Genomic DNA, 23,089 nt, shown 5'->3' on the forward strand with positions numbered 1-23,089 from the left:
AGAGAGAGAGAGAGAGACAGAGAGAAAGGTCTTCCTTTTTGCCGTTGGTTCACCCTCCAATGGCCGCTGTGGCCAGCGCATCGCGCTGATCCAAAGCCAGGAGCCAGGTGCTTCTCCTGGTCTACTCTTGTTCTAAACATACTATAATTAAATATCTTAAAAAATTGTTTTTACCACATCTAGTGTGCCAGTAATAACACAGGAGATTTTCCTTTAAGTATATTCTTTTTTCAGAATACTTTTTTTTTTTTTCAAAAAATTCTTTTTTCAAATACCTCTTTCTCCTGAGTGTAATTTGCAGAAATTTAAAAGTACTCATTATGGAATGAAGATCTTCTTAACTGATGAATTCAGTCAGAAACTCCACTTGGCAGATGCACAAGATGTTCCGAATGCTTCTACCAGCTAAAATGAAGTGCAGTTTGCTTTCTTGTGATTCGAAGAGAAGCAGCGGTCTTTACTTTTGCAGCTGAACCCAGTAGCAGAATCATCTTCCGCAACAACGAATTAAAGTAACTAATGTGCACGTGCACTGATTGTTCTCACATCCTGCTTTTAGTAAACTCGACTCGCTGTCATTCACCTTAACTGGAGGCCCAGGCCTTGTTCGAGGCCTGATCAGGAAGTGTGATGCCAAGGTTGTGCTGCTGTGCTTTCCATTGTTGCCTTATGGGTTATACTTGAAGCGCCTCGTGCTAAGTGTTCTTGCTAGGGCTGAAGGATCGAACCTTCCTGAGCTCGCCCCGCCTGCCCGTTGTTGAGCCTCAGTGGATGGTGCCCAGGCTTCTTGCTGCAGCCCATTTCAGTTTACGTCTGACAATCGGTACACACGCTGGGGTGTTCTCCAAAGGCCAGTGACTACAAAATGTTGAATAAGTATTTGTGAGATTTGCTATTTTTAATAAAGTGATCGTTTTAAATTAGTCTCTGCCATCTGTTTTTGATGAGTGACATATGACTTCTCTCTGGGACCACAAGGGCTCAGTTCTCAAAAGCAAAGTGTGTGTTTATAAAAGCTGAGGTTCTGTAACTTCCTTGCAAATGCTGTACCTTGTGCACATTTAAATATTGGTGTAATGAAAGAGCTGGGGCTTCAGAGTTACTTTCTGCTTGATTTCAGCCTCTGTTCTGCCCATTAACTTTGTGCTAATACATTTATTCAAGTTGAATTTTTTATTTTTAATCTAGAAAATTAGGCTCATAACCAATCGGTAGTGGTTTTCTGGGGTATAATGGAAAAGTGCATATTGATGTTTAGCAAAATGGCTGACATCAGTGGTGTGCCGCAGATGTTAGCTTCATAAGCTTTTACAATTAAAAAACTTTTTTGAAATTTACAGATTTATAATATATATGTATATATATATATATATATACACACACACACACACACACAATGATCCAGTTAGGCTGATTTCTCTGTGTTGGGAACCTTCAAAAACCTCTCTGTCAAGTTCTTTGTAAAACATGTAAACTGTAGCCCCTCCCCCATGCTGTAGAACACTAATACTTAGTCTTCCCACGTGTGTTTTGGGTCCTGTTATCCAGCGCCTGTCCTTCCATCCTCTCCTCCACCCTTTCCACCCCCTGATGACCCCTTCTGTGAAACCAGCTTTTCTAGCCTTTACATATTATGGGTGAGAGTAAGTGATGCTTGCCTTTCTATGCCTGGGTCATCGCCTTTTAAAAACAGCTTTATTACTCATATGTCATAAAATCTACCCCTTTACAGTGTATAATTCAGTGGGTTTTAGTAGATTCATCAAGTTGGGGGCCCACTACCACCATCTAATTCTAGAACATTGTCATCATCACCCAGAATCACATGGCAACTATCAATTTCCTTCCTGTCTTTATGAATTTTCTATTCTAGACATTTTATTTATTTGTTTATAAAGATTTATTTATTTATTTGAAAGGCAGAGTTAGAGAGAGGGAGAGACAGAGAAAGGTCTTCCATTCCCAGATGGCTGCAATGGCTGGGGCCAGGCCAAGCAGAAGCCAGGAGCCCAGAACTCCATCTGGGTCTCCTGTGTGGGTAGCAGGGGCCCAAGCACTTGGGCCATGTTCAGCTGCTTTCCCAAGTGTATTAGCAGGGAGCTGGATTGGAAGTGGAGCAGCTGAGACATGAACTGGCGCTCATATGGGATGCCAGCATCAAAGGCAGCGGCTTAACCTGCGGAGCCACAATGCTGGCCCCATATTCTAGACATTTTATACAAATGGACTCTTTCAATATGGTGGTCTCTTGTGACTGGCTTCTTTTAACTATCATTATGTTTGCAAGGTTCAGCCACATTGTTGCAAGTGTCAGTATTTCATTTCTTTCTATGGCCCAATCGTATTCCATTGTAAGGAGATACCACGTTTTGCTAATCTGTTCACAGCTCAGTCACCTGTATTTGTAGAAGATGCCCATGCCTCTGTTTTCTTGTCTTTAGGCCACAGGAAAACAAGCTCCTAACAAGGGCTGAAGAGGCTGTTGACCATGAGATTTTTAAATCCTGGTTTTAGTCATTTTTGGCATTCTGACTTTATCTAATTGGTCCTCCCCCCCACCCCACCCCACCCATTTAAAGATTGATTTATTTCTTTGAAAGGCAGGGACAGAGACACATCTTACATTTTCTGCTTCGCTCCCCAAATGACTGCCACAGCCAGGGCTGAGCCAGGCTGAAACAAGGAGCCTGGAATTCCATCTGAGTCTCCCAGGTGGGTGGGCCACCTTCTGCTGCTTCCCAGGCACGTTAGTAGGGAGCTGGATAGGAAACAGACTTACTGGGGTGCTATGATAAGGGGATACTGGCATTGCAAAATGGCAGTTTAACCACTGCACAACAACTGCCCCAACTGGTCTTCTTACTACCCCTTTTAAAAATTATAAAGTAAGTGCCAGTATTTTGGCACAGCAAGTTAAACTGTTACCTGCACCCCAGCATCCCATATGGGTGCAGGTTTGAGTCCCAGCTGCTCCTCTTTGATCCAGCTCCCTGCTAATGCACCTGGGCAAGGAGCAGAAGGTGGCCCAAGTCCTTGGGCCCCTGCACCAACGTGGGATACCCGGACGAAGCTCCTGGTTCCTGGTTTCTGCCTATCCCAGCCCCACCATTATGGCCATTTGGGCAGTGACCCAGTGGGTAGAAGATTCATTCTCTCTCTTTCTCCTCCCTTCACCCCATACCTCTCCTTCTCTAACTCTTCCTTTCAAATAAATAAATCTTTTTTTAAAAAGTTAGTCACCAGAGCATCAGATCTAACATTTGAAACTTCTCATTGGGGTTGAGAGACGAGAGATCTGTTACATGACAGCTTTTCTTGGATGGGCTTGAGATGGAGTAAAGTAAAAGCTGTTTCCTGCGGGCTGGTCAGAGAGCATCAGGTGACCTTGCTCTCACTTGCTTGTTTCCTTTGTCCTTTGTGTCTAAGGGCCCCATGTGGGTCACAGGTAACGTAATTTTAGCTTACCTAATTGTCTGTAACACTCCTGAAACATTATGTTAAAGGCAGCAGGAAAAAAATAAGTTGCCTGGGTTAAAATAAAACTTCAGTAGAATAAAATGTGTTAGTACATAAATGTTACATAGCCACTGTAGAAAAGTTTGAATTTTAGATTACTGGAAAAAAAAAAACCCTGCCACCAGAGCAAATAATGTAACGTATTTTTGTAAATACAAGGGTGCTTCAGAAAGTTTGTGGAAAATGAAATTTAAAAATTTTGGTGCAAGAAAAGTTTTAAAATTCTTGCAGTTTTGTTCATAGTGCACATTTTCCATGAATTTTTTTTTTTTTTTGACAGGCAGAGTGGACAGTGAGAGAGAGACAGAGAGAAAGGTCTTCCTTTTTGCCGTTGGTTCACCCTCCAATGGCCACTGCAGCTGGCGCGCTGCGGCCAGCGCACCGTGCTGATCCGATGGCAGGAGCCAGGTGCTTCTCCTGATCTCCCATGGGGTGCAGGACCCAAGCACTTGGGCCATCCTCCACTGCACTCCCTGGCCACAGCAGAGAGCTGGCCTGGAAGAGGGGCAACCGGGATAGAATCTGGCACCCCGACCGGGACTAGAACCCCGTGTGCTGGCGCCGCAAGGCGGAGGATTAGCCTATTGAGCCATTGTGCCGGCCAAGTTTTTTGAAGATCCTTCATAGTTCTAGAGTCTTAAAACATGTTTATTTACAAAAAATCGATGATTCTGTTCACATTGTTGTTTGGATTTTTTATAACAACAGCCACAATTATTGCCTACACTTGAAAAAAGCCTTAAAGGCGTCACAGTGAATAGTAAAGGCATTTTGACTAGAACCATTAGAACAAATTCGGAAGGGATTTTTTAAAAAAGATTTATTTGAAAGGCAGAATTAGATAGAACCATCCGCTGGTTCAATCCCTAAATGGCTACAGTGGTGGATGTGGGGCTAGGAGAGTGCTGGGCCAGACCAAACCAGGAGCCCAAAACAACATTTGGATCTCCCATGGCGGTGGCAGGGGCCCAAGCACTTGGGCCATCTTAAGCTTTTTTGTGCCTCCTATATAATGCTAAAATTGGCAATAAGTATTAAACTTTGCTGAATACTTGCCAAAGATGAAAATGATAATAAGAAATTATCACTTTTCCCATCGAAATTTTATGTCTTTAAAATTCATAAAGACAGGAAATAGATGAGTGGTTTTCTGGTTTGCTCGCTTGGGGCAGGCGACTGGCACAGCGGTTATGTTGGTGCTGTCTGCATCCTGTATCCTAGGGACTGGTTCAAGTCCCAGCTCCAAGCTTCCACTCCAGTCTCCTGCTAATGCACACTCTGGAAGCCAGCAGATGATGGCTCTGGTACTTAGGTGCCTGCCACCCACGTGGGAAGTTCGGATTATCTGCAGGCTCTTGGCTTCTGCGGCCCCAGCGGGGCCTGTTGCAGGCATCTGGGGAATGGGCTAGTGGATGCAAGCTCTCTCTCCATCTCTCTGCCTTTGCAAATAAATGAGACCTTATCCAAATCGCTGGCTATTCTCACACGACTGGGTTGGCTGTGGGAGAGCGGCAGTGGGGGCAGCTGCCTTTGCAGCAGAGGACTTGGCGGCCCCGTGAGGCATCCACTCAGCGCTCTCGGGATGGCCCCGAGTTCCCTTCCCTCAACACCCCTCTGGGTAAGAAGGCTTCGTATTAACTCCCGAGCACTTCCGAGCACAGTAAATAGCTTCCAAAGGAAACCCCAGATGCTGGCTTAATAGCGAGTGTCCTTGCTCCCGGGGGTCCCGCAGCCTCGCGTCCGGCCCTCTGCCCAGCGCTTCCTGGCGCCGGGGGACATGCGGTGACCCCCGACGCGCTCCCCCGCCGCGGGCAGCTGGGGGCTGGACAAGCAGGGGCCCCAGGCCGGCCGGAGGCCCGTGCCTGGCCGAGGGGCGCGGCTTCCGCCCCCCCCCCTCGCCCCCGGACGGCCAAGGTGAGCCCCCAGGGCGCAGCGCTGGGCGGGGCTGCTGCGGTCGGTGTTGTGGGTCCCCATGGAGATGGGGCTGTCCCCACGCCGCCCTGCAGAGCTCCTCCCGCTCGCGTTTCCCCGCGCGGTCCCCAGAGGAGACAGCTGTCCCCGTGCCGGCTGCTTCCCGGAGGTAAAGCCCTTGGCTTCTTAGCCGCGCCCTTTATCCGCAGGCAGCCTCGCCGAGACCCCAGCGGTGCCAGGCGGGACCATGGGCCCTCCCTTCACAGCCTTGGAGGCTCTTAGAAGCATAGTTAACCCAGGAACTGGGGAGAAACGCAAGCTAAGGCACGCTTGGGGTCAGGTTCGGCTTGGGCTGGGGCCAGTAAACTCCAGCTTCCTCCAGGGCACTCCTGTGGGGTAGAAATGAAGTTCATGGGCACTTTGGGAAACTGATCTTCATGGGACTCCAAACTGACTCACACTAGTTCCCTCTGTCCTCCTGCCGGTCGCCGCCCTCTGTCCTGTGAGAGAAGGGTGGGGAGGAGTGGAGAAGCCACATAAAGAATCTACAGGTCATGCTTATGGGTCACAGCTGTTAAGATTTGGTGAATACAATAAGCAAAACAGTGGTGCTTTTAAATACTTGGTCTTTTTAAAAATATGGATGCTGTGCCTATGACTACGATTTGCCTTTGGTATCAGAGCAGAATCCCCGGCCATCTGGTGTGTGAAAGTTGAGTACCTCCCGTGCAATCGGGTCAAGCCCATCTCATTCTGTTCTGCGGGAACTTGACATTGTGCTCCTCGGAATCCTCAAAGAATATGTGCTGAAAACGGTTCCAGAGGGGTTGGGGACTTGAAAACTGCAGAGCAGCCATGATGGGCTCCTTTGCCTGAATGAATTTCCAAAAGGGCAGTTGCATTTTGCTTCTTCTAGCTCTAACTTTAAAGCTTTAAACTAATAAGCCAGAGAACACAGCTAGCGTTGGGAAGTACCAGTACGGCATGGTATTTTTCTGTCGGCACCTATGTAGTCAGATTCCCTCCAAACCATGCTATCCCTTGTTTCCTGGTGTAATAAACAGAAATGATCTATGGGCTTATGTTCAAAATGAGTCATATTTACACATGCTCTGAATGTAGGACATTCAGCTTGGCTGGAGTCGCCCTTTCATTTCTGCGTTTTCATTCATCACACTCACTTTTCTTGTGCTCCAGTTGCTTTCTGCAAGGTTTAGAAACCAGACAACCTCTTGGGAGGCACAATTAAGGCATTAAATTTTAGAGCATAAAATAAGCGAATCATTGCGCAACTGACACGTGCGCATTGCGTAAGTACTCACGTGTACCTCTGTGCCAAGGAACCATGTTTGGTTTTGAGTTTCTCTCGTCGCTTTGTCTGCTCCAGTGCAGCAGGACCAGACAAGTTTGCATTTCTCCAGTGCGTCCCAAGTCACCTTGACTGACAACAGGGCTCTTTTGGTTTTCCCAGTGATGAGTTAGCTCTCTGTGTGGACCTGCAGCTGCCCAGCCGGCTTGTCCTATCACCTGGCTTTGGTTGTTCTGAGGAGAAGGCCAAACATTTTCCTGTCTACTCTTACACATTCACTCAACGCATGCGTGGGGATTTCTCCCCACCAACAGCCAGTTCTCCAGGGGCCACCAACTGGGTGTCCTATAACTTCTCCATCATGATACTGTCTACCTGGAGTTAGTGTCAGACCCCAAAGGTGAGGGGTTCGGTGTCACAAGACTGCTCTCCCCTGTAGATGCAAACTCAGAGTCCCTGGCTCTGACTTGTGTTAATGACCTACTACTGGCTATAAACCTGGCTTACCATACCCCCTCCTCCTCGGATTTGATTCGTCTACTAGAGCGACTCACAGAACTCAGGGAAACACTTTATTGTAAAGGACATGATCAAGGTCACAGATGACTAGCTAGGTGCAGAGATGCTTAGGGACAGGTATGTGAGAAGAGGAGCTGAGCTCCCTCGCCCTCTCCAGGTGCACCACGCTCCTAGATCCTGCACCTGTGTAGCTACGCTGAAGCCCCAGGGACCTGTTCTTTGGGTTTTTATTACATAGGCATGACTGATTATATCATTGGCCACTGGCGACCAACTCAACCTTCACTCCCTCTCCCCTCCCTGGAGGTGCGGTGGGGTGGGGGTGAAAGTTCCAATCCTCTAATCACATGGTTGGATTTCCTGGCACCAGCTCCCATCCTGAGGCTGTAATTAGAGCAAAAGGTATTGCTGTCACTTAGGAAATTCCGAGGGACTTAGGGGCTGTTGGTCTGGAAGAAGGGTCAAAGACCAAGCGTTAGAGGAAAAGATTCTCCTAGCACCGCTTTCTACAAAGATGTTAGGAATTCTGTGTCAAGAACAAGAGCAGAGAACAATATTTATATACTTTTTCTTGTCATGGTTTCATGGGCTGTCACAACAGACTTTTCCCATTTTTTTCTTTTTGTTGCTAAGCGTAGAAGTGCCAGTGGCAATTGCCAAGTTCCTCATCTATATGCCACCCAGTATAAATTATACTTCCAAATAAATCCATTCCAGTCTTATATGCAATGCAATTCAAGTTACACTCACACTGTAGGAAAAATACAGTATAATTTTTAAACTTGACAGCCAATTACTGCCCTTGTGAGCTTGGATGATTTTTTAAAAAATGTTTATTTATTTTTATCTACTCAAAGCCTGAGAGAGAGAAAAATAGGAAGAGAGGAGAGAAATACCTTCATTCCACAAATGTCCACAACAGTCAGGGCTGGGCCAAGCCAAAGCCAGGAGGCCAGGAGCCTGGAATTCCACCTGGGTCTCCTTCCTAGGTGGTAGGGGCCCAAGGACTTGAGCTATCACCTACTGCCTCCCAGGATACAGTAGCAGGAAGCTGGATCAGAAGTAGGGAAGCTGGAACTTGAACCAGCACTCCAATATGAGATATGGGTGCCCCAACTGCTGGCTTACCCTCTGTGCCAAGACGCCTGCCCCTTAGATGATTTTCTTTACCCTGCCTTTCTCCTCTGCAATCTACTGTCCAGGGTGAATGGGGAAAAGATTTCCCAGCACAGTGCCAGCCAGAGCAGCCACTCCAACAACAATGAAGATGTCAAATACAGCGTTTTTTACACATTGCCCTGCCCCTGTTGATTTTGTTACTTAGTATGTTTGTTGGCTCCAGTTAGAAGTGAGAAGAGCCACCTAATGGGGTATCCTGTGTTAATCCCCTCTTGCAAGCAACTAGAAACATTTAGAGCCCTTATTTTACAGAGGTGGGTAACCTAAAGACCTCCAGTCTGCTTCATCTACCCTGCAGTTTCAGTTCAGGGTTAAAAATGGGGCTGTGAGACTGAGGGATCTCCGATTCTCAAGGAGTACCATCCCACTTTGTAGAAGGATGAGAAAATTTCCCAAGGTTCAACGAGGTGGGTGGGTGTGTGGCACAGCAAGTTAAAGGACAGCTTGGGACACCCCTTATCAGAGTGCCGGTTTGAGTCCCAGCTACCTCCACTTCTGAGCCAGCTTCCTACCAGCGCACCTGGGAAGGCAGGAGATGCTGACTCAAGTACTTGGGCCCCTGCCACTCGTGTGGGACACTAGGATGTAGCCCCTGGCTCCTGGCTTTGGCCTGGCCCAGCTCTGATGTTGTAGCCACTGGAAGCAGATGAAAGATCTCTCTTTCCCTCTCTCTTGTTCTGCCTTTCAAATAAATAAATAAATCTTTTTAAAAAAAAGATCAAGGAAGAACTTTGTGGGACAGAATTATGGCTTTGAGAAAAGGCACATAGAAAAGCTGAAAACCGGATGAGAATTTGGTTTTATACACATCATCTCTTTCACTATTAGAAGATATTGGCAACTGCCTTATGGTAACATAATTCATAATACATCTTCTTGTCCCAGAGGGAATTCTCATCTCCAGTGAGTACCTTAAACTACTTCCTTTTTTTCCGTTTTTTTTTTTTTTTTCCAAATTCAAGCTATGTTTAATAGAGATAAAGCTGCTTGATCCATGAAAGTTGTCACACAGTGATCAAGGGCTGTGCCTTCCAGTTACCTAAACAGAACAGTTACTTATGTAGTTTGGAAGACAGTCTGTTTTAGAGGGAGATTCAGGAGAATAACGTTTTCCATGCCGAACAGGCCTATCAGTGAAATACTGGATCCACTTCCTTGGCAGCCGACTTCTGCTCTTGTATTTCTGTTAGCAACACCAGGAACTCATTGGCTCATTTTGGTTTAGTCTTTTTCCAATTCTGTCTAAAGAAGAGGCAATTAGGAAATGCATCCTTTTTCTTTTTCCAGGTGACTGAAGGAAATGGGGACGTTAGTGTTTACAATAAAATTCCATCATCTTGCCTGCACATGTTCACAGGGTGTTGCTCCCTTCCCAAAATAGCTAGTCAGCTGTGTGCGGGAAGGGCTCTGTTTATCCAGCTTTGGCGAAGGGAAAGTACTCGTGGTGGGGGCGGGGTGCAAAATACTCTTCCCCACCGTGATGGGAGTTTTGTAGGAGTTCTTCCTCGCAATTGCCTTCCCCTGCATTGTCGAATGTCAAGTGTAGAAGTCTGTCCTCCAGGAGCGACTCCATGGGCTCCACCCTGTCCGTGTCCACCGCGCGGAGCTGCTCGGTGAAGGCGATGGCTGGCAACTGCTATGGGGATGGTGATGGCGATGCCGATGGCTTTCTCCAGCCCCACAATGGCCTCGCGACTACACAGTTGGTGCTCCATCACCTCGGCCTTGGAGGCGAATCCCCCCGCAGCCCCCGAGTGGAGCCTGAAGACCCCGCCCCATTGCCCGCAGCCACATGTCCTCCCTCCCCCTTTGTGTGTAATTTGCTGATGCTGTGAAAAGCGTAATCTGTCAGATCGACACATTGATCCAGTTCTGAGCTGCTTTCCCCACGGAACTCGTCTAACATAATGATGGAAATTATCAGTAAGAGGGTCCCCCATTGTGACACCACTGTTTAATCCTGGTAGCAAAAACATTTTTTTTAATGAGTCACTTGCTTTCCAGCTGTCGGCTTTGGAAGGGTGATAGGTCTATGTCGTGGTTCCTCTGTGCTGCTATAACAAAATACCAGAGACGAGGTGATGTGGAAAGAGGAGAAACTGAGTCCTCACAGTTCTGGAGGCTGGAACCTCCAAGGTCACCATGACCAGTTTTCTGCTGAGGGCGGCTCTCCACCTCCAAGATGGCGCCTTGAGTGGAAGACAGGCTATGTCCTCACATGGCGGAAGGCCAGGGAGCAGGCAGCGGAAGGCTTTGTGAGCTCCTTTTATAAGGGCCATAGTTGCATCACAAGAGGCCAAACCTCACAACCTCATCACCTCCTCAAGGCCCCACCTCAATACCGTGACATTGGCCATTAAGTTCCAACACCTGAAGTGTGGAACAGTCTCACTGGAAGTGCAGCAATATGAACATCTACTCATTTCCCCGTTTAGCAAATGCTTGCCAAGAGCCTGCTCTCTGGTGGGCGTTATCTGGTAGGCAACTTCTAAAATGGCTCCCCGTGGCCCCAGCTGCTCTGGGCTAGACGTGCTTCTGATGCAGGGCTGGGAAGCTTTTTCTGACAAGGTCAAGCCAAGAGAGATTTCTGGCTTTGTGAGCCAGGTGGGCTTTCTCTCAGTTACTCAGTTCTGTTGTAGTATAAAAGCCTATCTATCTATCTATCTATCAATCATCTATCTACCTATCTATCTGATGGCAGATAAACACATGAGATTATTTGTGCTCCTGTAAACCTTAAAAAAGACAATTGGTTTGGGGCCTGTCTGTGGTGTAGCGGATAAAGGTGCTGCCTGCGGTGCCAGCATCCCATATGGGCACTGGTTCGAGACTCAGCTACTCCACTTCTGATCCAGCTCTCTCTCCTTTGGCCTGGGAAAGCAGTAGAAGATGGCCCAAGTGCTTGGGCCCCTGCACCCACATGGGAGACCCAGAAGAAGCTCCTGGCTCCTGGCTTCAGATCGGTGCAGCTCCAGCCGTTGCAGCCAATTGGGGAGTGAACCATCGGATGGGAGACCCCCCCCCCCGCCTCTCCTTCTCTGTTTAACTCTGGTTTTCAAATATAATAATAAAATAAATCTTTAAAAAAAGACAACTGGTGGGCCAGATATGCGCTGCTGACCATGTTGGCTTCCTTTGTTCTGGCTGATCAAAGTGAGGGAGGGTGGACGTTTGGTGTAACGTTCATATACCACCTGGGGTAGGTACAGTGGGTTAAGGCCACAGCTTGCAGTGTCTGCATCCCATATCGAAGTACCAGTTTGAGTTCTGGCTACTCTGCCTCCCATCCAGCTCCTGGTTAATGCACCTCGGAAGCAGTGGATAATGGCTCAGATACTTGAGTTTCTGCCACGCAAGTGGGAGACCTGGATGCAGTTCCTGGCTCCTGGCTTCAGACTGGCCTGGTCCCAACTGTTGTGACCATTTGGGAAGTGAACCAATGGATAAAAGATCTCTCTGTCTCCCTATCACTCTCTATCACTTTGCCTTTCAAAGAAAGAAAGAAAGAAACCACCTGGGATATTGCATCCCATATGGGAGTGCCTGGGTTCAAGTGTGAACTGTGCTCTCCTGATTCTACCTTCTTGCTAATGTGTGCCCTAGGAGGCAGCAGGGGAAGGCTCAAGTAGTTGGGTCCCTACCACCCATACAGGAGTCTTGGATTGAGTTCCTGGCTCCCAGCCGTGGCCTGGCTTGGCCTAGGCCATTGTAGGCATTTGGGGAGTGAGCCCATGGATGGGAACTGTCTCTGTTTGTCTGTTTAGTTGCCTCTAAAGTTGAATAAATAAATGACTTTAAAAAAATTGAGTACAGGCGTTTGGTACAGTGGTTAGGATAGGATGCTGCTTGGGACACCCACATCCCATATTGGAGAACCTGAGTTCAAGTCCTGACTCCAGTTCAATTCTAACTTCCTGCTAAGGTGTATCCTGGGAGGCAGCAATGGTAGATCAAGCACTTGGGTCCCTGCTACCCACGTAGGAGACCTGCATGGAGAGCTGGGCCCCTGACTCCAGCCTGGCCCAGCCTGGACTGTTGCTGACATTTGGGAAGTAAACTAGCACCTGGAAGATCTCTGTCTGTCTGTATCTCTATCTGACTTTTTGCCTTTGAAATATATTTAAATTTTTTTAAAAGTGATGGCATGTGATTTCCGAGATTATGCCACACAAGAACTCCGCCTTCCATCTTGGCTGCTTTCTTTTGCTCACATGGGGGAGGAGTAAGTTGGCATTTTGTGATCTAAGTAAGCTACAGAGAAGCTGACATGGGAGGGAAGCCTCCAACCAACAACCAGCAGGGGAAAGAGGCCCTTCTTCCAACAGTCTGGGAGGAACTGAATCCTGCCAGCAACCCCTTATGTGAGCTTGGAAGTAAATGCCTCTCAGTCCAGCTTTGGGATCCCCACAGCCTCGGCTGACATCAGGACCATGAAGCTTCCTGGACTCCTGGCTCAAACAAATCATGGAATAAACAGTGTTTGTTATTTTAAGCCCCAGAGCTTGGGGGCTCTTTGTTACACAGTGTGAGATAAACACATTGATAACCACACCAGATATGCATGCTGTGATGGGCTGTACTTAACCATGAGCAAGGGAAAATGCTGTTTTTTTCTCTTGGAGGAAATTCACCACGAACATCAGCATATTAAAGTTTCCAAAACATCCTACAAAAAAGAAACATGTTTAATCTTGTGCAGTCACTTTCCAATAATATTTAATCACAGATCCTGTTCTCTGGAGACATGTCTGTTACTATCTTGTGGAATTATTCTTTGGAGAATTAAAGTGCTGGAGTGAGAAGTCATTCCATTAAAGAAGTAGTGATTGCTAGGCTGCCATGTCTCTCTGGTTTGAATGCATAGTCTTAGATGGTGGTCATTATCCTGTGGAAATATATATGTATATGTGAATGTATGTACACATATATGCACACCTACAATGTGCTATGTTCATGTGTGTAAGTCCACCAGCAGGAGACAGATTTTTTTTTCTTTTGTAGTGTTCAGCTCTTAGCATAACACAGTAATCCTTTGACACAGAGGATAACAATTTTGAGAACTTGCTAAATAAAAATCCCTTGTTGGCTCCTGGAGGGATTTCACAGTACAGCAGCTGGGCATCTTACGAAACTAAGGATTTGTTTTGATTTAGTGTTGATTCAGAAGGGGGCATTTAATTTCCCACATTGCCAAGAGGTTTTTATCTGAACAACACATTATTATAATGTCATTTGCCAAGACATGTCACTGTCTTGCTTTTCACTTGAGCAAACTGAGTCTCAGATACTAAATTACTCGTAAAACTGAGGTTTGGGTCCAAACCTGGGGCTCATTTGGCCATTCTACCTTCCTATAACCTTTCTTACTTTCTTCTTTCTTCCTTTTTTTTTTTAAATTAAGATTTATCTATTTGAAAGGCAGATATATATATATATATATATATATATATATATATATATATATATATCTTTCATTCATTGGTTCTCTCCCCAGATGGCCACAATAGCCAGATCTGGCCCAGGTTGAATCCAGGAGCCTGGAATTCCATGAAGTCTTCCACATGAGTGGCAGGGACCCAAGTCCTTAGGCCATCTTCCACTGCATTCCCAGGCACTTTAGCAGGGAGCTGGATCGGAAGTAGAGCAGCTGGGACTTGTGATGCTGACATCACAGTCAGGGGCTTTACCCACTGCACCACAATGCCAGCCTCTCCTATAACATTTCTTTTTTTTTAAGATTTATTTATTTATTTGAAAGCCACAGTCACAGAGAGGCAGAGAGAGAGAGAGAGAGAGAGAGAGAGCGAGCGAGAGAGGTCTTCCATCTGCTGGTACACTCCTCAAATGGCTGCAATGGCCGGAGCTGGGCTGATCCAAAGCCAGGAGCCTGGAGCTTCTTCAAGATCTCCCACACAGGTGCAGGGGCCCAAGCACTTGGGCCATCTTCTACTGCTTTCCCAGGCCATAGCAGAGAGCTGGAGCGGAAGTAGAGCTGCTAAGACTCAAACCAGCACGCATATAGGATGCCAGCACTGCAGGTGGTAGCTTTACCCACAATGCCACAGGACTGGCCCCCTTAGCACATTTCTAAAATTGTCCCTGATATGATACATGCCTTTCCAACATATTAGCTTTTAAAATATACTTCTGTCTCATTGATATGTAATAAGAGTAGAGACACTACAAATGTTTGTCTTAGTCCAGAATTCTTTTCTTTTTTTCTTTGAGAAAAACAGAGAGAGAGGGAAAGAGAGTACATGCAAGAGAAAGTGCCTGTATCTACTGGTTCACTCTCAAAATGCCCACTAACGCTGGGAACCAGGAATTCAACCCAGGTCTCCCTTGTGGGTAGCAGGGAGCCAACCACTTGAGCCATCACCCCTTCTCCCACAGTCTGCTCTAGCAGGAAGTTGACTGGAAGGAGTGCTGGTACCCAAACTCAGGCACTATGATTTGGGAGGTGAGAATCCCAAGTGGCATCTTAACCTCTGCACCAAATGCCCACCGCTAAAAAATGCTTTTAAAGACCTAAGTAAATGGATCTATAGGTCGTATTCGTGGATTAGAGGACCCAGGAGAATGATGAGATTAATTCTCTCAAGTTGATCTACAGATTCGGTGCAATATTTTTTGGCTCAAGAGATATTGTGGTTTGTGTGTCTAATTTCTCATCTGTAGAAGCACCCAGAATCATTTTTCAAGTCCCATCCAAATCATTACTCTCTCTTTTCTCCCCACAGCTAATCTCTATGTTAACTTTTAACACTATAGTGGTAGAAGGTTGAGTAAATTAAATCATACAAAATTTTATTTTGTTTTCAGCTTTTGTTTAATGTGCTGTGTGTATTTATCCCTATTGTGTGTAGCAGCAGATTATTCATTTACTTGATGAATAGTATTCTATTTAATGGATATGTGATACTTATTCATTTGGTGGTTGGTGCGTACTTGTTTCCAGCTGAAGCAATCCAGTGCAGCTATGAATATTCATGTCAATGTATGTTAGCCCACTTCTGTGTATGCACAGGTTCAATTTCAAGAAACCCTGTCAAAGAGTTTTTCAAAGTACTTAACACCAGTTTGTACTTTCTCCAGCATAAAGAATTCTGAATGTTCACCAACACATGACTTTGTCAGTCTGTGCTGCATAACAAACTATCCCAAGATTTAGTAGCTGGAACCATTGCTTATTTTTTCACGATTGGATGGGTTAGGCAGAGCTAGCTGGGCAGTTCCTCCACTTCATGGATTGTAGACCAGAGTGATTCAGATGGTTGCATTCACATGAGAGCTTGGGTGGAACCGAAATATCTGTGCTGACTTCACTCATGCGTTCATTGTTTCGGTTGGGGTAGCAGAAATAGTTGTAGGATGACTTAACCTGTAACGCTCCCAGTGGCCTCCGATCATTAGCCCAAGCTTATTTATGTGGCAGATGGATCCCAATAGTGCACAAGTGGAAGCCACAGTCTTCTGAAGGCCCATGTCCAAAAGGCACACATCGTCACTTCCATGACTTCTTACTGGCTGAAACAAGTCAGTCTAGTGCAGATGCAAGGGGAAGGAGAAGCACAGACCCTACTTCTTATCTTTATTTTTTTTTTTAAGATTTATTTTACTTATTTGGAAGGTAGAGTTACAGAGAAGGAGAGACAGAGAGAGATCTTCCATCCATTGGTTCACTTCCAATGGCTGCAATGGCCAGGACTGGGCCAGGTTGGAGCCAGGAGCTAGGAGCTTCATCCAGTTCTCCCGTGTGGGTGCAAGGGCCCAAGAACTTGGGTCATCTGCTGCTGCTCTCCCAGGTGCATTAGCAGGGAGTTGGATCAGAAGTGGAGCAGCTGAGACTCCGGTGCCCATAAGGGATGCTGGCATTGCAGGTGGTGGCTTAACCCACTGTGCCACAACACGGGCCTCCGGGTGCCACTTAATGGGACGGGTGTATAGGAATGGGAGCAACTGTTCTTGGCCATAGATACAGACGATATGCCACATCCAGCCTCTGGCTACAATGATTCAGATGCCTTTATCATGCAGAATGCATTTACCCCAGTCCCAAGACCTCCAAAGTGCAATTACAGTATCAGGCTTGAAGTCCAGGGTCTTGGGATCTGCCTCAGTGTGATTGCAACTGAAGCTCCTGGTGTGTAACTCTTACCTTAGAGATCTGTGAACAACTTTTCTCTCCCCAGACCCTCAGCTTACAGTAGTGGCTCAGAGGGTTTTTCTATTCCAAACTTTCTCAGTCCCTCTTATTTGTAGCTGATCATGCTTTCCCCAGAACAACTGTCTTGACAATTTTGCAGATTTTATGTGTATTTAATTGTAGTCCATTCCATTACACAAAAACTCTATCTACATAGCTTTGAGCTAGGCCCTTCTCTGCCTTGAGCTGTGAATCAGGGTGCTCTGGAGCAAAGATTTGACCAGTCTTAGAAACTCTCATTTTCTTTTATTGTTGTTTTTTTTTTTTTTTTGACAGGCAGAGTGGACAGTAAGAGAGAGACAGGTCTTCCTTTTGCCGTTGGTTCACCCTCCAATGGCCGCCGCGGTAGCGCGCTGCGGCTGGCGCACCGCGCTGATCCGAAGCCAGGAGCCAAGTGTTTATCCTGGTCTCCCATGGGGTGCAGGGCCCAAGGACTTGGGCCATCTTCCACTGCACTCCCTGGCCACAGCAGAGAGCTGGCCTGGAAGAGGGGCAACCGGGACAGGATCGGTGCCCCGACCAGGACTAGAACCCGGTGTGCCGGCGCCGCAAGGCGGAGAACTAGCCTAGTGAGCCGCGGCGCCGGTTGAAACTCTCATTTTCTAAAAGAGAGTCTATCATGTAGTATCTAAATGGTTCAAAGACCTTACCAAGGAGTCTTGCAGCCACATTTTTTTTTTCTTTTTTAAAAAATATTTTTATTTTATTTATTAAAAGGCTAAGATACAGAGAGATTGGAAGAAAGAGAGAGAGACAGAGATCTTCCATTTGCTGGTTCACTCCCCAAATGGCTGCAATGGCTGGAGCTGGGCCAATACGAAGCCAGGAGCCAGGAGCTTCTTCCAGGTCTCCCACGAGGGTGAAGGGGCCCAAGCAGTTGGGCCATCCTCCACTGCTTTCCCAGGACATTATCAGGGAGCTGGATAGGAAGTGGAGCAGCCAGGACTTGAACCAGCACCCACATGGGATGCTGGCAAAGCAGGCAGGGGCCACACCCACAACATCACAGCAAGGGCCCCACGTCAGTGCTTCTATATCCTGCTTGGACTCTCTAGAAGGTCTCTAAGTTCAATGGTGCATGTCCTGTCTCCCACAGTAAGGGAGGCAATGGTGTCACGGAACTTTCCACTGCTGCGTAACTCAGGCCTCGCTTCTGGCCTGCATAGTGACGTCACTGCTCTCCTGGACTCCCCAGATCAGCCTCTCACCGCCCTGGCCTTTCCACTTCCACTCAGTCGCAGCTTCAACACCATGCTTGAAGCTGTGGTGTGCAATATCTATTTCTAGGTACCAATTTTAATTTTTTGGTGATCACTGACTTTGATTCAAAACCATAACTGTTTGCTATTTCCCATGATTCTGAGGGTCAGTGGGGTCCCCTGGACAGATCTTCTTCTCCATGCATTGCTGACTGGAGTCATCGCTTTCCCACTGCTCTGTAGTGCCATCTTTGTCATAACAGGCCCCGTGTGTGTGTGTGTGTGTGCATTTGGTCCCAGACTCATCCATGTGTTCCCTTAGTTTATTTATCTTTTCTTGTGCCAACGTCTCCTGCTCCTTTAAACAAAGTTTATTCACTAATTTATTGCCAGCTCGACCCGCGAGGCTCCACCTGCCGGGATGGTCGGGCGACGGCATTCTTCCGCAAGAAGCGCCGGAGACAAGTTTCGGTGAACAGGTCCGCTTTATTAATGACCAGGCACACTTTTTAAAGGGCAGGCAGAAGCGGCATAACTAATTCAGGGCAACACTGATTCTATAGGGTAGAACTGATATTGGTGCTGCTATACTTCCCCAATCAGCTTGAAGGTCACGTAGCTAAGATAGCTTTCCAGGTGGTCCTAATGGGCCTGGGCCACACCCGGGAGCTATCTGCCTGATTGGCAATTACAGGGCCCTTAACAGGGAGCAGGGGTGGGGAAAGTGCCCGGGGCTCCCTCCACGTGCCAGCAGTCAGAATGTGGGGTCCTTCCCAGGAGGCGTGGGGTGCCATGCCCTCTCAGCCTCCTGCCTGGGCAGGGCAGGCAGACTCCCCACTAGGTACAGTATCACCCACAATTCATTGTTATTTATTTGAAAGGCAGGGTAACAGAGAGGAAGAGATCACTCTTACACCGGGCCATTTCCCAAGTGGCCGTACCAACCAGGACTGGGTCAGGTGAAAGCCAGGAGTAAGGAGCTCCATCCGGGTCTCCCCTGTGGGTGGCAGGGACCCCAGGGCTGAGCTGCCATTGGCTGCCTCTCAGGGTGTGCATTAGCAGGAACTGGGTCAGACACAGAGGTGGGACTCGATCCTAACAAGCTCTGATATGGGATGCAGGAATCGTACGTAGCAGCTTAACCCTCTGTGCCACAACGCCCACCTTCATACTCTTATATTTCTGCAGCTATTTTTTTGTGGTTAGAAACCTGTGGTATTCCTTGCTTGTGAGGTCCCTGCTGGGTTTGGGCATCAAGGCAATTCTGACTTCACTAAAGAACTTGGGAATCAGTCCCACACTCTATTCTCTGGGAGATTTCGCGTACACCTAGTGTTATTTCCTGCTTAGACACTGGGTAGATACAGAAATTGGTTCCAGGAGACAATGCTGCCACAACACAGCAATCGCTCTATATGGAGTGACCCTGGCGTCCTGCCTGGCAGCGGGAACTGTGACTGAAGATCTGCAGAGATGGCTCCACATCACGGGTGGGAAAACTTAGTCAGCAATAGACAGACAGGCATAGTGTACCCCTAGTGAGCTTGTACTTTCTGTGAGGAAGTAGACATGAATGTTACTAGGAGTTCCTTACCACTGGCTGCAGGTGCCAGGATGCTACAAGCAAGAGAGGAGCTCAGAAAATATTCCCCTGGCTTGCAGGCAGGAATGAGAAGGAATTCAGAGACAATCCCTAAACTCAGCAACTTGCGAGGCTGGCAGGTGCAACTGGTTCACATTTCTCACTGGTAAAGAGGAGACTGAGAAGGCCTCAGGGCAGCAGCTGCTTCTAGACCTCTGTCTAGGGACAAGGACCAAGTCGAGGCTATGACTGTCCCTGTCGCTGTTAGGATCTGAGTGGAACAGGGTAGCACCCAGCAAATACTTTCAGGTGGGAAAATACCTCATGGAAGGGTGACTTATGGTTTGGCTCTTCCTAAGGAGTCATGATAGGCTCAAATCTCTGGAGGAAACTTTGAGAGCATGGTGATGCCTCTAAACAGGTGTAACTGGTTAGAATCAAATAAATGGCTTGGGATATGTTATGAGATCATGGCATTGAGAAAGGAGTCACCATCCTGGTCTGGAAGAGAATGTGATTCTTTGAGGCTAAAAGTGATAATGGGGGCTCAGCCTCCCATAGTGAGATTTCAGAATTGCTATGGACTCTTTCCTTTCTTTTTTTTTTTTTAAAAAAAGATTTATTTATTTATTTGAAAGTCAGAGTTACACAGAGAGAGGAGAGGCAGAGAGAGAGAGAGAGAGAGAGAGAGATCTTCCATCCGATGGCTCACTCCCCAATTGGCAGCAACAGCCGAAGCTGTGCCGGTCCGAAGCCAGGAGCCAGGAGCTTCTTCTGGGTCTCCCATGCAGGTGTAGGGGCCCAAGGACTTGGGCCATCTTCCACTGCTTTCCCAGGCCATAGCAGAGACCTGGATCAGAAGTAGAGCAACAGGTCTACGAATTGGTGCCCATATGGGATGCTGGCGCTTCAGGCCAGGGCGTTAACCCGCTGCGCCACAGTGCTGGCCCCTATGGGCTCTTTTCTATGCCACCTTTCTCTTGTGAAAATGTAAATATTTATTGCAATTACCCTTTCACTCTCCTACTGCATATCCTGTGTGTCAGGACAAGGACCAGGTTACAGCTTCCCCCTTCCCCCTTTTTTTTGGAAAGAGAGATGGAAAGAGAGAGAAAGATGGAAAGAAAGAAATCTCCTGCCCCCTGGTTCGCTCACTAGATCCCTGCAACAGCCAGGGCTGGCTCATATCAAAGCCAGTAGCCCAGGGGCCGGCACTGTACAGTAGTGGGTTAAGCTGCCACCTGCAATGCTGGTGTCCCATTTGGGCACTGACTCAAATCCTAGTTGCTCCACTTCCCATCCAGCTCCCTGTTAATGATCTGCGAAAAGCAGGAGAGGATGACCCAAATACTCAGGCCCCTGCCACCTGTCTGGAAGACCTGGAAGAAGCTCCTGGATCCTGACTTTGCCCTGGCTCAGCCCTGGCCATTGCAGCCATCTGGGAGTGAAACAGCAGATGGAAGCTCTTTCTTTATCTCTCCCTCTCTCTCTGTAACTCTTTTAAATAAATAAATATATTTTTAAAAAACCGGAAGCCCAGAACTCAATCCAGATCTCCTACGTGGGTGCCGGAGACCCAAGCAATTGGATCATTACCTGCTGCTTCCCAGAGTTCACATTAGCAGGAAGCTGGAATTGGAAGTGGGGCTGGGACTTGAAGCAGGCACTCTAAAATGGAATGCAGGCTTCCTAAGCAGCATCTTAATGGCCACGCCGAATGCCTGCCCCAGAAGTTCCTCTGAACTAAGAAGCGTCTCTGGATCAAGAGGAGCTGTGTCTGGATTAGCAGGGCCTGTGTGAGTCACAACTCCTGAGCTCTGAGCTAAAATTATTCATGAGCTGGAACTTCTGTCTTCCCTAAAAAGTGGGTGAGCTGGGGCCAGTGCTGTGGCGTAGCGGGTAAAGCTGCCACCTGCAGTGCTGGCGTCCCATATGGGCGCCGGTTCGAGACCTGGCTGCTCCACTTCCGATCCGGCTCTCCGCAATGGCATGGGAAAGCAGTACAAAATGGCTCAAGATCTTGGCCCTGGCACCCACGTGGGAGACCTAGAGGAAGCTCCTGGCTCCTGGTTTCAGATTGGTGCAGCTCCAGCCATTGTGGCCATTTGAGGAATGAACCAGGAGATGGAAGACCTCTCTCTCACTCTCTCTGTCTCTTTCTCTCTGTAACACTTCCCTTCAAATAAATAAATGAATCTTTAAAAAAATGTGGCTGTGTTCTGCATATGGAGAAGGAAGAACTGACCCAGAAGGTGGCTATGATCATCGTATATGCCCTTGTATCATCTCTGTATCATCGTTCATGCCCTTGTATCATTCTCTGCCCTCAAGAAAGAGCTGTATCTACTAGTTTTTAACCAATAAAATATGGCAAAAGTGACAATGTCACGTCCAAGGTCAGCTCCACACTTCACTCTGTGTGCCCTCTTCTGCTTCCTCACTCGCTCACTCTGATGGAAGCCAGCTGTCACAGGAGCTCCCCACAGAGAGACCCCAGTGGCAAGGAAGCCAGTGAGAGTTGAGGCCTTCAGTGCAGCAGCTCATGGGAGCTGAATCCTCCCAACAACCACTTGAATGAGTTCAAAACCTTCAAGTCAGACTGCAGTCCTGGCTCACCCCTTGACTGTAGCCTTACGAGAGACTTGGACACAAAAGGATCTGTTAGGACATTAGTAACCGCCCCAAATTCACTTGTTGAAGTTCTAACCCCCCAGAGTGACTGTATTTGAAGATATGGCCCAGAAAGAGGTCATAAAGAGGAGGAGCCTTAATCTGCGAAGACTGGTGTTCTCGTATGAACATACAAGATGTTCTTGTATGAACATCTCTGTGATGCAGAGAGAGCAGACACCAGAGCCTGCTCTCTCTGCATCACACAGAAGAAAGCTGCATGAGGATGTAGCAAGAAAGTGGCCATCTACAAGCCAGAGAGAGAGAGAGAGGTGTCAGCAGAAACCAACACTGACAGGGACTCTGATGGAGAGACAGGTGCCCAGCTGGGTAGCCAGGGACCAGGGCACCCCTCCCCACTCTCTGGAGATAAGAAAACCCAAGCCAGCAGCTTCTGGGAGGGAGGTGGATGTCACGTGCTAGTCCTTGGAATCAAGGTTTCTCTGGGCTGCTGTCACAGGTCTAGGTAATGAGAATTCTGTCTTTGTGGGGGAAAGTTTCATGTGTTTCCTGTTGAGTCTCAGTTGGAACCATCATCCAGTTAATCACTGAAAACCAGCCCTTTCCGGACCCATCCTCAGAACGGCCCCCTACAGCCTATAAAGCCCCAGTCAGCCTTCAGAGTGGCTCCCTCTTACAGGCCCCTCTCAGTGTTGCTGGCAGTTTTTTTCCTTTCTCTTTTGCTTTCTTTAGGGGTCCTCTCGGTGCTGTTAAGTTTTTTTTTTCCTCCTTCACTATGGTTTTCTTAAATAAGCCACTTCTGATTCATGCAGCCTTGCTTGTCCGGGCATCCTCATACTTCGTGAACACGAGGCACGAACCCCGCAGAGAGAAAAGGAATGGTAAGAACTGAAGACCCCCTGCAACACCTTGATCTCAGGTTTCCAGCCTCCAGAACGGGGAGAAAATTTCTGGCTACATATCCAGTCTCTCGGTGATGTTTGGTTATGGCAGCCTAACAGATTAATACAGTACCCCACTAAGCCATGCTTGACCCA

General features: G+C 47.5%; 2 protein-coding genes across 6 annotated transcripts in view; both read left to right on the top strand.

Annotated features, from left to right (window-relative positions):
• CCDC28A (coiled-coil domain containing 28A) overlaps positions 1-22,912 on the top strand; it is a 39,349-nt gene extending 16,437 nt beyond the window's left edge. The window contains exon 5 of one of the 4 annotated variants that reach the window (XM_062186835.1): positions 302-923. In XM_062186835.1, the coding sequence (XP_062042819.1) occupies positions 302-409 (108 nt within the window). In that variant the 3' untranslated portion in view covers positions 410-923. Of the gene's footprint in view, positions 1-301; positions 924-22,864 lie in introns of those variants that run through there. The other 3 variants (XM_062186837.1, XM_062186838.1, XM_062186836.1) reach the window with 3 other exon arrangements.
• ECT2L (epithelial cell transforming 2 like) overlaps positions 16,111-23,089 on the top strand; it is a 133,418-nt gene continuing 126,439 nt past the window's right edge. For both annotated transcript variants that reach the window (XM_062186833.1, XM_062186834.1), the window contains exon 1: positions 16,111-16,125. In XM_062186833.1, coding sequence (XP_062042817.1) covers positions 16,123-16,125 — 3 coding nt within the window. In that variant the 5' untranslated portion in view covers positions 16,111-16,122. The remainder of the gene's footprint in view (positions 16,126-23,089) is intronic.

The sequence above is a fragment of the Lepus europaeus genome, chromosome 3 (genome assembly GCF_033115175.1).
Source record: "Lepus europaeus isolate LE1 chromosome 3, mLepTim1.pri, whole genome shotgun sequence".
In the NCBI taxonomy this organism is placed as follows: domain Eukaryota; kingdom Metazoa; phylum Chordata; class Mammalia; order Lagomorpha; family Leporidae; genus Lepus; species Lepus europaeus.